Source organism: Durio zibethinus, chromosome 15 (genome assembly GCF_047325235.1).
Source record: "Durio zibethinus cultivar Kanyao isolate XHJ-2024 chromosome 15, ASM4732523v1, whole genome shotgun sequence".
Classification (NCBI taxonomy): domain Eukaryota; kingdom Viridiplantae; phylum Streptophyta; class Magnoliopsida; order Malvales; family Malvaceae; genus Durio; species Durio zibethinus.
Genome location: NC_143176.1, coordinates 20,964,349 through 20,980,000, shown reverse-complemented (window position 1 = coordinate 20,980,000; position 15,652 = coordinate 20,964,349). Strand labels below are relative to the sequence as shown.

The following is a 15,652-nucleotide window of genomic DNA, read 5'->3' as shown; positions in this document are numbered from 1 at the left end:
TGGTTGAACAGCCACTCAGAAAATATTTAGATTCTTCAACTTCCACGTTTTAACTCATCAGACTATAGTAAAATACATAGAACATGGAATAAAGCGTTCGGCTTTTGAGATGGAAAAGCTGCATTAATCATCATTCTAGAAGTGAATTGTCTGTCTTTATGAGATCAAGAAACAATCGGTAAATCAAATCTAGCACAGTTGAAAAGAAGCTAATCAAATCATAATGGGAAAATGTACAACAAGATGGAAACTAAGTCTTCATCAAAAGTGAAATGTCCCTCTGGACAATTTCAGTGAGCCAAAAACTAGATACAGTGTTTATAAATTTAGAATTACAACACAACTGGATCCCTCGAGATCCTCAATGTACATAATAACTCATATCTATAGCACCTTTTAGCCCCAAAAAAGTGCCATCGTGTGAGCCAAAAAGAAACAGTTCGGACGGCTATTTACCAATATGAGCCCAAGGGTATGCTTTTAAAATCACAGTGCGGAGCAGTGATCCCCATGAATGTCTTATCTGATGAACTTGATGATGTCAAGATGGCTTAACAGGCCTAGAAAAAATTGTCAAAGCCCAACCCACTTTACCCATCTGAAAATCCGGCCGACCCGGAAGGGCAACCCGTAGTCTTTGACGACTGCAGGTTCCCTTCTTGCAGCATCTGATTCAGACCACACGTAAATCCCGCGTTCTTGCGGACTTCCAGGTACGGTGTTGTCCAATATAACAGCCACAAGGAATGCTATTACCATGTGAAATGATAGCATCGTATTCATAACGTAGTTTACCTGCCAAAAAGACATTAAAAAGCAGATGCTTATTTATAGGTGAAATATTTTATGGCAGCTGGTTTTGAGTCAGAAAATTCAAAGGCATCCAGTGAAAGTAATAGAGCATGACAGAGGCTAACATTTTCTTGGATTCTATTGAAAGGATTCATAAATAAAGAATGTTTCCATGATCATAAAGTTTCCATTGCCCATGTATATCCTTTCCATTTTTCACCAACAATTAAATGTGTATAAGACTACATAGAATTCGCAAACACCGAGTTCGTAGTTAAATGAAAGTTAATGAGATACATACCCCTCCATATTTACTACGGAAAGGTCCATGAGATGCCACGATAAATGGTTGAAAATAACTTGCAACAGACAAGTTGGAATTTGGAGAGATGCCATATTGCTGGAAGTAAGCTGGTATTGAGAGGGAGAAAAATAAAGATAATCCAACTATTATGATATTCCGAGAGCTTCCGGCCTCACTATAACGTAGATTTGACAAACCCAAAGCTGCAAGCATTGCCCACATGAAGCACAGGAGAGCAGCAACCATGACTTCAGGAATTGAAGCAATAAACCCTCCAACTTTACCTGTGTATGGCAGACATGTGGAGTGTATAAATTTCGGAAAATGATTCGCGAAAAAGAAAAAAGAGAGCTTCAACTCTGAAACAATCTGTCTAATTCATTAACATTTCTTTTTTTTTTCCCTATAAAAGCATAATAACAAGAATAATTAACACATTGCAAATTTATGAGACAACAATTGAATTTATTAATAATATCAGCCTAGGCTCATATTGGCCTAAGAGAAGCTCAACTTTCAACTTCTTCGATGAAGGTGATTTCCTTCTCCTTTCTCCACATTTTTTGGGAGCACATTATCGGCTAAGTTTACAAAGCCATAACTTTACCCTGATTTTTTCCCAACGAATTTAAATATCTCAGATTAATGCCAGATTAACTCAACAGAGCACACTTTGTTATAGATAAAATATATATGGATGAAGGAACACATCAGTGCTCAACATATAAACATGAAGAGTGCATTTAACTTGAGGACACTAAAATAACATCAAAATTGCACAATTATATTAAAAAGCGGACTTGCAATGTTCCAGTAATACTTCTAAGAGAAGAACTAGACTGTCAGACTCAATGGTAAGCACCATATCCCTTTGTTCGTATTGTTTACTCAATGTCACTATAGATCTTATACAGAGGAAAACAAGACCACAGCCTATCGTTTATGATCTTAGGAGATAATAAGGTACTTTGAAAATTCACTAAAAGAAACATTCCTAGTTATAATGCTCCTAATTATTATATGCTTCACTTTTATTCTTAAAAGTTAAAACATAACCCAAATGCAGTAACATAAGAATTATTGAAACAAATTCCTGAAGATATGCGACCTAATAGAGCAGAAAGAATCATTCGATTAGTCATTAGAAATTGATTTGCTCTTGAATTCTCTTAATTATCTGGTCTATGCATGCAAAAAATACAATTAATATGATATGGCACATTAGATATATCATGTATTTTGACAGATTAAAAAGGATATTACAAGTTTTAGTGTCATGGAGCCATCTTTAAAGTTCAAAAAGTAAACTTGATTAAAACATACCTACTAGGGATAAGACTATCAAAACACATGCACCCAACTCAACAGCTCTGCGGCTTCCCATCTTCGTCACAGCAATTGTATGCACATTTTCAGTAAGAGTTGTGGATCCAGTTCCAGTACCCCAGAGACCAGCTAACATGCTGGACAGACCTTCAAGACCAATTCCTCTGCTAACAACACCAGGAGTTGGAGGTCTGGATGCCACCAGCAACGCTGATGCATGGTATGACCCAACCTAATTAATGCAGCAACCAAGGTAAAGTCATGGTCACATAAGCAACTTCAAAACAACAAAATGGAAACAAAGATTAAGAAAGGCTGAAATCACATATGGTACATGAGTGTCCATAAAATCTAGGAAAAAATTTTTTTAATGTATTCCAGCTTGAGGTAGACATGAACTCTTTTATGGTCCAATACTCCCTAGATGTGAGTAAGTTTGGCTAATCCAAGCGCTGGTTCCACCCCTGGGGCACTTCAAGGAATGCATATATGAAGACATGTAAACAAATATTCATGCATGCCCGCTAGCTTAGATAATTTAACAATCCACAAGCTTCTCGGACCCAAAGTTGTGCAACAAAACTTGAGAGGAATCTAACCCAATGTTTATAATATATTTAAACAAGAACCTAAGCATCTAGATTAGCACTTTGAATGGGATGAATGGAAGACTGACATCTCAGTTAACAAATAAATGACTATAACAATTAATTATTCCCAACTCAACATTTCAGAACCTAAAATTTCTGCCCTTTACCACCTTCACGCTAGATAGAGATCAGAACACCATTCGAGTAGACCTCAAAAAGAATTCAGCAAACTCTAAGCATATATTTCGGACTATACATTCAGTTTCAAGTACCAAGGTTAAGAGAGTATTATTTTTCTTTAAAATTTCCATCTTTCTTTGTAGGTAAGAACCAAATCTTTTTGTTTATACACCATTATAGCGAGAACATAGAAATTAGCATTTTTATTTGCATGGAACTTCCAGGACCTTCCAAAACAAAGTAATAAACGTTAGCCCACAATAGAAACATGAATCACCACTGTAGATACAACTTCAGAAGAAAATTAGAATCTATCATATGAGTTCAAGTTGCAATAAAATATGAATCTAAAGTAAATGTATCATTGTTAAAGATGATAGGAAACTAACCGAATCTACCGAGGCAATTATTGAAACCGCACACATAACAAGGGCCATTTTCCAGTGGAAGACAGGAGTTCCCCATTGTAATGGATAAGGAAACCTAAACCATGGGGAAGATTTCAATGCATGAGACGTATCAACTCGACAGTGCTTCATCCTGGAAACATGTTTTCTGCAGTGCTCGGATATTATATTTGAGGCAGGTACATTGGTATCACAACCTTTATAGCTATAGGCTCCTGCTTCAGTGAGAAGGAAAGCAGCTGCCCAGGTGATTCCAAGGCCCAAAGGAACCTGATATTTAGCAAAATAGCCAGATCATGGTCACAAAAGATATAATGTAACAACATTATAAAATGTTCACCAAAAAGCTAAAAAAAAATGCATATAGAATAATGAAGTTGCAACTCTAGCAAAAAACTTACCGCATAGATTAGAAATATTCGATGGCCAAGAACAGATATCTTGCGAAGATACTGCAAACATATAAACATTTTCAGATAGTTTCTCTCACAAACCAGTAACCAAGAAATATCCAGATTGTAATTATTTACGCATTTGGCCAGCAATAAAATGATCAACAATAATTAGAAGGAATAAAAACTTGCAAAAAGTAAAATGAGTTTCAAAAACTTACAAGAGAAAAAATAATAACCAACAATATCTGCATGGCACCAATCTCAAGACATGTCCCAACTAGTGGGAAACCATAACTATAAAAAGAAAGTCCAACAGCAGCAATGGTAGGTGCAACAACCACAGGATTGATTAACCTGAAAAATAAACACAAATGAACTTGGTATAAAACACATCACTCAATGGACAGATTTTAGAGCAAGTAGGTATTAGAATGTTATGATCAAACAGTTGTATTAAGTTGGAGTGGCTTTGGACTTTGGAGACTAGTAAATGAAACATACCAAAGGACTATTCAAACTAGAAAATGAAATATACCTCAAGAATAATGACATTAGTCCACTGTATCCAAGTATTGCTTGGAAAGCTGAAGCTATGATAATGGCTCCCTGCAACTCCTTCATAATATGCTTGAAGTTCTGCCAAGATGAAATGAATCAACATGGTAGATGTTCAGCAAACTAAAAATTGCTATCACATAAAATAAAATTTAAAAAGGGAAAAGGAAATAAAGATGAGGTACAAGATTCAAGCTAAGGTGAAAAATAGTACCAGAGAGAAACAGAGAGATAAAGACAGCACAGATTTTCACATTCTAAGTTGTGTTCTTTCATTAATGAAATGTGAATCTTTGAAAAATGTTCTGGCTTTTCAAAAACAAATGATATTATTAATAACCAATTGCCAAGAGTAAATAAATTAGATCACCAGGTCATTGAAAACCAATTTGTGCCCAACATTATTCATTTCTTCATAGACTATGAAAATTAACCGGTCAACCTGTCCTTAACAATTATGAAAGTAGAGAAGCAACAATTCCAGACTTTACAGAAATAAAATAAAAGAATTAAATGTAACTAGATCAAATAATTAAATTACATCAATTTGTCAGTGCCATGTCGATCCATCACCGAGAAAACAATTTTTATTCTTATTTTGTAATTTTAGCAATTCAAAAGGGTTTTCATATCCAGTACAAATCCGTAATTTGCAGCTTAATGTCATGTGTTTATTAGCTAGTTTCCTATGTGAAATCTTAATCCTATTTACCAAAGAATATTTGGGAAAAGTTGTATACACATAAAAGCATACACTCGTATGTACACATAACTGATTTTTTCTCAAACCAACTTTTTAACCTAGTAAAAAAGCCATTTATTTATCAAAAATGCCATCACAAAGCAGTTATGTACTTATATATATAAATGTATGTTTCTTATGTGTACATAGCATTGTCCATATTAAAATAGTCCCCATAAATATATAAAATATCATGATATTTTATCAAAAGTGCTGTTTTGGTTATTAAAACACCAATGCCTAAAGTGATATCATTCCCTCATATTGTTCTATTTCTTCTTCTTTCACAATTGCTGTTGAGTTATCCACAAAGTAAAAACCTCAAACCCAAATTGTTCTTCTCTATCATTGAACAAATCAAACCCTGCTTTCCAAACACTGAAATTTTAAACCCTCCACATTATTTTATCAATTTCCACCATAAATCCTCCACATACAGCCTTGAATTTCAGCAACCAGGATCCTTAAATTGTAACAACACCTTTGTTAGTAATTATCTAACCGTAAAGTTACAAACTATAATCCTACTTCCCTTCACAATATCATATAATAAAATCCTAATAGCAAAATAATTTAATATATGAAATGACGTTTCCGTTAGTCAAATAATTTATAATTTGTGCAAATGCATACAAGTGAATTCATTTATGAAATGGTGGATAAATGCAAAACAACATTTTTACTGAACTAACTATGACCAGAAAAAAGAAGCATACATTTCCATTTAGTCCTTGAAACTCTGGAGAGTTAATTATCGCCAAAGCAGGAGCCAGGTAAACAAATGATGGACCTTGTATCAGAGGCAACCGCGACCCAAAAAATGAATGCAATAGTGTAGTCACTCCGGACACAAAGAGCACCGTCGACACCACATTTGCAGTATCCTCCTACACCACTAAATCCAATCAGATCAAGCAATCCACAGTCTACATTCCTATATATGTGCTTCAAATTAAAATAAAATGTAAGTTAACCACTCACATAAGTGCCACCCATTGCAGGAACTATAACGAGTGGAATAAGAATCAATGAACCCAACATTGAAAGATAATGCTGGAAGCCATAAAGACCAATGGGAACTGGAAAAGAAAATTAGAAACAGTCAAAACATAATTACTCTCAAATCATAAAAAAATAACATTCTTTTGAAGTTCTAATAGCATCTAAGTGTCATCAATATACAAGCCAATCATGAATATTTTACCCATTTCAAATGGACATAAATACATGGCAAAATTTCTTATTTTGACACCAAATCAACAGTCTTACTATCACCAATTTACAAGCAATGACACATCTTCAATTATCAATAATTTATCAATTAAACCAAGCAAGGAGCACATTGTGTACACCAAAAATAGGGAATAAACTTAAAAAAGGAAGCAACCAATAAATCATGCAGATAAGTATAGCCTCTAAAACCAATAAAAGCATACATTCCACCCCAAAATAGAGAAAAAATTAATAAATAAACAAGCTATAATCCAAAAGTAAATAATTAAGCATAGGCCATTTCAGCTGTCAATTCAGACAATCATCTGACAGTATATACAAACTAAACCACAAAGACCCATTGAACGATTAAAATATCATCTTTCACTTTCAGATATTGTGACAAACATCAACAAGCACGCCACAATTCTAAACAGATTCACAATTTAAAAAAAAAAGAAAAAGAAATTAGACATTTAACTAAAAATAGAAAAAAGAGAAACAACTTTTAAAATCCTAAGCTTACCAAGGCCAGGAGTATCTCTGAGCTCATATCTCATGTGTGAATGTCTTCCTACAAATCCTTCAGCATCGACATTCTGTGGCAACACACCCGATACTTCCTCCGTCCTCGACGGCCTCCTCGTCGGCTGTTGCGGCTGCGTCGCAGCCCCTGTTTCCGCGGTCCCATTCGTACCCGTATGCCCATTAGCACCGGTACCGAAGCCCCCTTTATTCGCCCCATCAGCCTCCCTCCTCTTCTTCACTGTCTGATCCTTCACTGCCGGACCCTTCTCGCTCACCGGCCGCTCCCCATTCACCACCGGTGGTGCAGGTCGAGCGCGACCCGCTTCAAGATCAGGCTGGTTCTCATTCTCTCTAGCCCTCGGAGGCAGCGTTATTTGACCCGAGTCACTCGCATTCGTTTCCCCAGAGAATTTAGGCCTAAACCCAGTTCGCTTAGCCCAAGAAGAAGGTGGAACGGGAGCTGCATCAGGAGCTGGAGGCCACGCTCCAGGTTTGGGTCGGCTCTTCGGGTCAGAACTCGACATTATCTAAAAAGACCAAACTACTTAATGGGTCATAGCTTTTAAGCTTTAAGACGAAGATCACAGATCTGCGTTTTCAAGAAACAAAGAAAAAAAAAACTTAAAAAGGAGTGGTTTTTTAGCGTTTTTGAAGCAGCTTTTCAGATAGAGAGAGAAAGAAAAGAAGTTTCTTTTGTTACTGTAGAAAAAGAAGGGAAGAAATGAGCTTAGTTTAGTAGAAAAGGGAGAGAAAAGAGGGGAAAGAGTGAGAGTGAGTGAGAGAAGCGGTTTTGTTGGGGTAGTGAAGTGAGAAGAAAAGAAAAAAAGAAAGACGACAAAAGAAGAGCGGTGGAGGAGAGCTTAAACCGCGTTTTTTTCTACTATATTCCGTTTTTTTTTCTTTGTTGGGGTTTGGTTTGGTTTTTCCGAGATAATAGGGATGATGTAATAAAACCCTGGGATTTTTTAATGTTGTTTATAACTTGTAATAATAAGATTATATTTGTAGTTAAAAAAAAAAATTCAAATCCTTGGGCTCCTTGTCATCTTATGTTAACGGCTAATTAAATTCTTTTTGCTAAAAAAAAAGAAAGATTATCTTAATATTCCTCTTCTCTATCTTAATATTCCTCCTCTCTATGTATTACAAAAATATTATCAAAATAAATTTTTTTATTGGAAGAAAATTTAAGTTTTAGGGTCAAAATTTATTATAGGTTTAAATCAAATTTTATATAAAATTATCAATAAGTAATTTATTTAATTAATTAAAATTTATATTCTTCAACAAAAAAATTTTGAATTCAAATTTTACTAATGATTGTTTATTATAATCATCTCGAATACATGATTTGTAATCACTTATTTTAAGCTGTCAGATATAACATAATTTACCTTAATTTAAATAACTAAATAACTTATTTATCCCAAAAATTTTTTATGAAAAAATTTTATAAAATTTACATATCTCTTCTAAAAAATATTATTGATAATGAAAATTGATTTTAAATTTTATAATTAAAACATTCTATTTTTATCGATTTAATTAATTTCTATAACAAAATTGAATGAATTTTTAAATACATATTTTTAAAGACTTTATTTTTACGTTAATTATTTTAAACATGATTGTAAGTTAATTAGTTAATTTTTATCGAAAAAACTTAATTACTACTTTTTTATTTAAAAAATAGTTGAATTTTGTTGAAAAATCAAAAGTGCCAACCATCACTAAACCAAATATTTTGATACAAAAATTTGATTAATTAAATTAAAGATGATTATTGTGTAAAAACATTAACAAAAATAAGTTTCTTCAAACCTAAAAGTTTGCTATTGCTATTAAATTGATAAAGGCATCATTTGGTGAAAGTCTTACCTATGTTTGTGTTGAAAAAAAAGGTTCAAACGACTATGAAAGAATTGACAGTGGCATGGAATGGGAGGATTCAAAGTTCAGGCCAATAGGATTAAACCATTGAGCCCAATGATCACGGAAAAATTTGATTTGGTTATTAAACAATTAAATGTGGAAGAGTGACTTTAGATATCTTTCAAAATGACAAAGTATGCGATCTTTTAGTCTAATAATTAAAGACGTTAAAAAAAATTAAAAGTTTAATTTTCAATAAATTTTTTTTTATTTATATTAAAATTTTATCTTCTTAATATAATAAAAAAAATTAATAAAATAAAATATTATCGATGAAGATTTCATCAACTTCATTTTTTTTAAAATATATTTTTCAGTTTCGGTCTAATGTATTTGAAATTTTATTTTAAATATTTTTTAGTTATTATGTTTTTTTCATATTTCTTCACATAGATCTGTTTTCAAGGAATCAAATGGGGTTGTAAATTGTAGTTGGATGTGAAAAGAATGAATCAACCAGTTATTAGATTTGGTTAAAAGAGATGGAGTTCATATTCAATGAGGAAGTTGCAACGGATAATTCATTAGTATTTCATCACAACAATGATCAACAGCAGGGAAAAAAAGAGCTAATTTCTGCAGATCTCATGTCTGGGAATTTGGAGGATAATTAAAAATGTGAAGTGAATGAGGGAAAGTTGGATATAACCAGTCATGGTGTCTCATAAAAGGCACTAATGACACCAGATCAAAGCAGTTGCAATCCTTTAAGTAGACAAAGTTATTTAAAAAAAAAAAAAAAACATACCCTGTTTTCCTTGTCTGATTTAAGAGTAAAACCCTAACTCTGTTTGGTAGAAAAGAAAAAAAAAAAAAGAAAATGAAGAAAATATTTTAATGTATTTTTGAATCTCAATCATTAAATTAAAAAATGTTTCAGCTGAGGCAAAACAAATTTCTTTTTTTTTTTTTAAGTGAATTTTAGAATGATAGAAACCTTTCATCAGAATACACATGTATATTGTCTTCTTCACCAGATGCATCCATTCAAATTTCCTGCTAAATCTTTTTGTCATACCCTTTTTTCCATGTTAGAGGAAATGCCTAGTTGTTGATCTGCTCATGTCATTAAAAGAGGAGGACATGATGGCCATCATTGTCCAAACTACAGTAGGTGTGTAGTGCCAAATCACGTGAATTTCGCATGTCAAATTTATGTATTTATATAAATTTAATAATTCATATATTTATATAATGTAAAATATTATAATTCCTATATTTATATTATATTTTATAAAATAATTATAAATTATAATTTTTATCAATATAAAAATATAAAATATATATCTTTATTTTATTAAACTTATCTATGAATTTTATTAAAATTTTAAATCATATCATCTTTATATTTTTTATTTATATTATATTATTTTATTTTATTTTAAATTATCTATGAAATATTTTTCGCCCTTAATTGATGAACCTATCCGTATAAAATCATTATCATCTTCTATAGAGCTTGTTAGAGTTGCACTAAACAAAATTGTTTGAGTGAAGCTTTTCTTAAGTGTAATGAAATTGAGACCACTATTTAAAAGTGATTAATTTACATTTTATATTAAGATATCTTTATTTTTACACTTCATCTATCCCATTTTCTTTATCTATTTTTTTTAGATATTCTAAAATTATGTCTTATTTTCTTTTTTAAATATCTAAAAATCATTTTTTTATATTTTAAAATTATTTTTTATTTTTTAACATTAAAAATTATGAAAATTTACTTTTATAAAAAATTAAAAAGTAATATTAAATACATTAAAATTAATTTTTTAAAAAATTTCATAAAAATTAATACATGACAAATATTTTTAATTTTAAATAAACTTTTTAAATAAAATATACATGTATCAATTAATTAATCAAATACTCAATTAAAAATATTGATATTTTAAACCAACTCATGTAATGATTAATTTGAGCTTGAACAATAAGTTTGTCTTAGATTGATATCATATTATTATACTATGTTTGAAATTTAGACCCTTAATCCTAGCTAGCTTTGGATGTACTTGACTACATATAACTTGTTTTAGGGCTTTTGAGTGCTCTAGGCCTTGACCATGATGCCCATATTTGTCATCACACTAGGATGAAATTGCCAGCCAAGCAATGGCAAGATTTTGCCAAGAAATTGATAAGGATGAATATCTCCAAGTTGACTGTTTGATGGCAAAGAAGGAGCGTCCCCGGTGAAAGTGCCAACGTGGACAATAAACAAATATGATGATGGGGTCAGCCCACAAGGCAAATTGATTAAAACAACAATAAAAGCAAAAGAATTGCTAGCTGGATCTTTTTGTGGTGGGAACTGCCCCTGCTTAGAAACCTCCCAAGTTGGGAAAGCAACGGCTAGTTGTTGATTTTAGGATATTTTTGAAGCTATTTATTTATAATATATAAAAACTATTATAACTTTATAAATTTTATCAATAAAAAAATTTTAAAAAATTTTGAAAGCATTAAAAAAATTTTTTATTTTCGAGCGTATCTAAGATATCATACTTTAAGTACTTATATATTAACATAATAATTCATATATTTATGTAATATAAAATATAAAAAATTTATATATTTATATCATATTTTAAATAAAAATTATATTTTATAATTTATATCGATATTAAAATATAAAATATATTTTTTAATTTTACTAAATTTATTTAAATTTTTTTAAAAATTTTAAATTATATTATTTTTATATTTTTATTTATATTATTTTTATATCATATCATATATATCATGTTTTAAATTATCATATTTAAATATATATATATATATATATATATATATAGATGCATGTACATCCTTGTGCGGTGATTTGGTCTAAAGTGACCCTACCATATCTAACGAGGAAAGAAGGCTCATAATATTCGTTGCTTATTGGAATTTGATGTGTCCTTCTAGCCAATGGTTAATGCCTTTTCTAACGGTCTGATTGACACACTTAACAGTCAAGAGACACAAGTGAAAGTTGTGAAACAAGAAAGAGTCTGTGTTTTTAGGTGATTAGAGAAGTTGGTTGGTGGAATTCACCCATTAAAAGTGTGATAAGGAAGTTTATTTTTAATGTCGTAATGAAATTTTATATAATCAAATCATCCAATTTGTCTATTTCTGCCGGACACAAATTGATGTCTCGCTTCTGTACCATACCCTGGTTGGTTAAATGGATTAGACGATGGAGTCATGTCAACAGCATGGGAGCAATCTGGGCGGGGCCTGGCGTTCCCAGCTGAATGAACCGTACGACGAATCCGAGGAGAAAAGATCATTGTTCATCCTGTAGCTGTTGATCATTGACGGGACACTGCCTAAATCTGAAAATAAGATGGCTGGGATCATTCCAGCTTGATACAGGAAGCATCAGTGTCGTAGATTTCCAGACGAACCTACTGGTAGATCCGATGCATAAACTACGTGCCCAATCCCAATTACAAGATCAACAGTAGATGATGAATATTTTGTGATAGTCAATCTTATACTTTTACGATTTTTGTAAGATAAAATTATAAAATTTTTGGATTAAATTAGATGTCAAATTTCATATTGTGAATTTGCATAGATCCCACATATCTGTTTTAAGATACTTGAAAAACTGATGATACATGCTGAAATGCTCAATAAGAAAGGAAATTTTTTACTGCACTTGACTGTAAATTGTGCACCATGTGAGACATGAAATGAAGATTGCATCTACTGCAGAAGTTGGATTAGCTAGCTAGACTAGCAGGGCTGCTTGAATCACCTGCCAACAACGAATAAAAGAGATCCTTTGGTAAATTGGTGGTAAGGAGAATGAAATCAATGGAAAATTATCCATCCCATGGCAGGTGAAGTTTTTGCACTCCATTATTAAGTTAGAAGATTATCATTTATTCATCACTAAACCTTTTTGGATTGAATCTGATTCGATTTATCATTTTAAGATTCAATTTAATTAGTTAAATTTTAAAATTTTAAAATTTAAAAAATATTTATTAAAATATTAAAAATATATGAAATATTATAAGTTAGATACACATTTTGAAATTTAAATTAAATAAAAATAAATTTTAGATCAAAACAATTCGAGTTCAAATTCTATAATTTATGTTCAAAATCCGACTTGAATTGAACTAACTCGCAAACTAAGCAAGTCACTGATTCATAGACAATTTTATTCGTCAAAATGTATTAAAAAAATATAATAAATAATGAGCCATACCATAATATTTTAATTCTATGTTGCGATCAAATATTTCACCCACATTACTTTTGGTTTATTAGTAATTTGGGACATTTGAAATCTGATCTTTAATATTTGCCTAATCAAACATTGGATCTTCAAGACATAACTAACATAATTTTCTAAGTAAATAATTTCGTATACAAAAGTTAATGTTTTCATCGTCAATTTATAAAATAATAATTTTATTACTAAAAATATTTGGTAAATAGAGAATTGTGTAATCCATTAGAAGCAGATGGGCTTCCTTTGGTGGACTCTAAGCTCTTAGGTCAAGTCCGTAAGCCGAGCCCCACGAACCAGGCAAAGCAGCAAGCAAATTCGCAGGTTCACTGGTTGAGAAACCAGGGTTTTGCGGAGGTTTTCATTTTTCATTGTTCCAATTGAGACAACCAAGAAATGGCAGCTGCAATTGCGGCGAGATCTTCTTTTCTTCGTCCAATCTTCAGAACAGCAACAACAACGACAACAGCAAGAACAAGAACCCCATTTTCAGTTCCTAATCCTTCACTTCGTTCCAGTTTTACTTTTCGCCAAACCCGGATTTCTCCTCCTTTATCTCGGTACCTTTTTTTGTTCTATTCATTGTTATTATGTTTCATTGTGAATAGAATAAATGGGTTTTTTTTTTGGCTATGATCTCATTTTTTAAAGATTTTGTTTCTTTGGGTAATGTGTTGAAGGTTGGTTCGACGAGAACTGAGCACTCTTCAACCGGTTCACAGTGCGGTTGCATCGGCTTGCCTTGTTTCCACGCTTCCCCGTGATACCAACAGTTGTGCTGAAGGTATCTCTGGTTTTGCTTTTCTAACATTCCTCGGTTTAGGTACTCTGTTTTATACATCTTGGTTCCTTAGAGAACATGACTTGATTCGGTAGTTTCTCAAACTCCGAACTGAATTGTTTTGATATCTGGTTGAACTGCTTCTCAATCCTCATTTTACTGGAACTAATTCTTTGCTGAAAATTTATACGACTTGAACTAGAGTTAGCTTTCGTTAGCAGTTTTTGTTTTTTTGCCAGTGCCTGTAGGGTGTATGGGTGGGTGGGGAGGTTTGCTTACATGCTTTTGTACTTGTCACTTAGCAATAGCATGCGAGTTATCATCGATGGAAACCCTACGATTAAGTTTTAGCTAGTTGTCATATATATTCCAAAGCTCATCCTAATATCAATTCAGCAATGATAGGGGCAGCGCATTCCAGCATTGCATTCTTTGGATTAAGCTCTGTGTATAATCCATTGTTTAAGTAGAAGATACCAAATTGGTTTATTCAGTACCTTTTAGTGTAATTGGGAGGCATTTCATCTCTTCATGTTGCTAATCTGGTGAGCGAAACGAAAGTTTGCTTTCTAGTAAGGAAACTTATGACATAGATAGACAACTAGCACTTTTTAGAAGAAAAAGGTAAAAGCTGGGATAATATTTTCTTGTACTGTCTAGATATTGCCTTTGTTTTTCAAATCATTTGGCAGATAATAATTCATTGTTTGTTATGTGAATAAATATGTGTTTGACTTTATCTATGATTTTTTTTTTTGGCGGATGACAGGTAGATTTGCTAATTATCTCAGTCCTATCTAGTAGCTCTCGCTTGTGGAGGTTGAAGCTTTCTTCTTTCAATCTAGTGTTGCTGCTTTCTTCATTCCTAAGTCAGAATTCAGCTTTTCAGGGATCAATTGGCTATACGTGTTTATTTTCCCATCTTTAATGAGTGGGTGGTTTTAAGTCACACTTGAAATTCTCCTGTCTACTTTGTGATGATTTTAATTTACATATGATGGATGGTTCTTTTGCTAAAAGTCTCTATTAATATCATCTGAATAGTTGAAATAAATCCATAATGGTATCCAGGTTTGACCTGCTGGGTTATGGTTATGTTGGTGAATTGTGATGAATGCTTCAAATTGGTGCATAAAAATGAGATAAATATGTCTCTGTTGCCTTGTTAATTCTGCAGTAAGATGTTTATTTTGCTTCCTTTCATGTTGTGGAAACTAGTTATGAGAATTGTTCTAGAAAGCAGCGGCTATTGTTGCACCCATCATTTAAGAATTTTGATTTTGATTGGCTTAAAGTTGGCTAATGCTGTGTTCTAAATGTTTATCTCCCTGAAACGAGGATGGTGTACTTGATTTTAAAGCTTGCTCATTACTTTGGAAGTTTGTGCGGACTGTGGTGCCATAAAAGATCATGAGCCACTAAAAACTTATTTCTTTTTTTTTTTTTTGGCAAATAGAAAACTTATTGGTTGACTGTTGTATTTTTCATTTATTTAGCATCATGGCAAATGTAACCCTATGTAAGGAGTTTTAAAGAATTCTGATAGATATTGCTATATTTAGTCTTTTTGATTTGTGAGTGGCTCAAGCTTGGACCTAAAAAGAATTCTCCTTGGTTATATATAAATCATGGCAGCACTAGAACATTCTAATTGGCTAATTACTAAGTTCTCTTGTA

General features: G+C 32.1%; 2 protein-coding genes across 2 annotated transcripts; one reads left to right on the top strand and one right to left on the bottom strand.

Moving 5' to 3' along the window:
- Nucleotides 1–192: 192 nt before the first annotated feature.
- Nucleotides 193–7,937, bottom strand: LOC111301299 (nucleobase-ascorbate transporter 12-like). Its single transcript, XM_022896873.2, has 10 exons — nucleotides 7,030–7,937; nucleotides 6,273–6,370; nucleotides 6,008–6,178; nucleotides 4,530–4,630; nucleotides 4,213–4,348; nucleotides 4,001–4,051; nucleotides 3,582–3,869; nucleotides 2,420–2,654; nucleotides 1,094–1,380; nucleotides 193–795 (listed from the first exon to the last, which is right to left on the bottom strand). The coding sequence occupies exons 1-10, from the start codon at nucleotides 7,553–7,555 to the stop codon at nucleotides 574–576; spliced, it is 2,115 nt and encodes a 704-aa protein (XP_022752608.2). The 5' UTR covers nucleotides 7,556–7,937; the 3' UTR covers nucleotides 193–573.
- Nucleotides 7,938–13,448: 5,511 nt separating this feature from the next.
- On the top strand, nucleotides 13,449–15,070 carry LOC111302103 (uncharacterized). Its single transcript, XM_022898041.2, has 3 exons — nucleotides 13,449–13,754; nucleotides 13,875–13,978; nucleotides 14,745–15,070. Exons 1-3 carry the CDS (start codon nucleotides 13,591–13,593, stop codon nucleotides 14,774–14,776), a joined length of 300 nt encoding a protein of 99 aa, XP_022753776.2. The 5' UTR covers nucleotides 13,449–13,590; the 3' UTR covers nucleotides 14,777–15,070.
- Nucleotides 15,071–15,652: the final 582 nt, after the last annotated feature.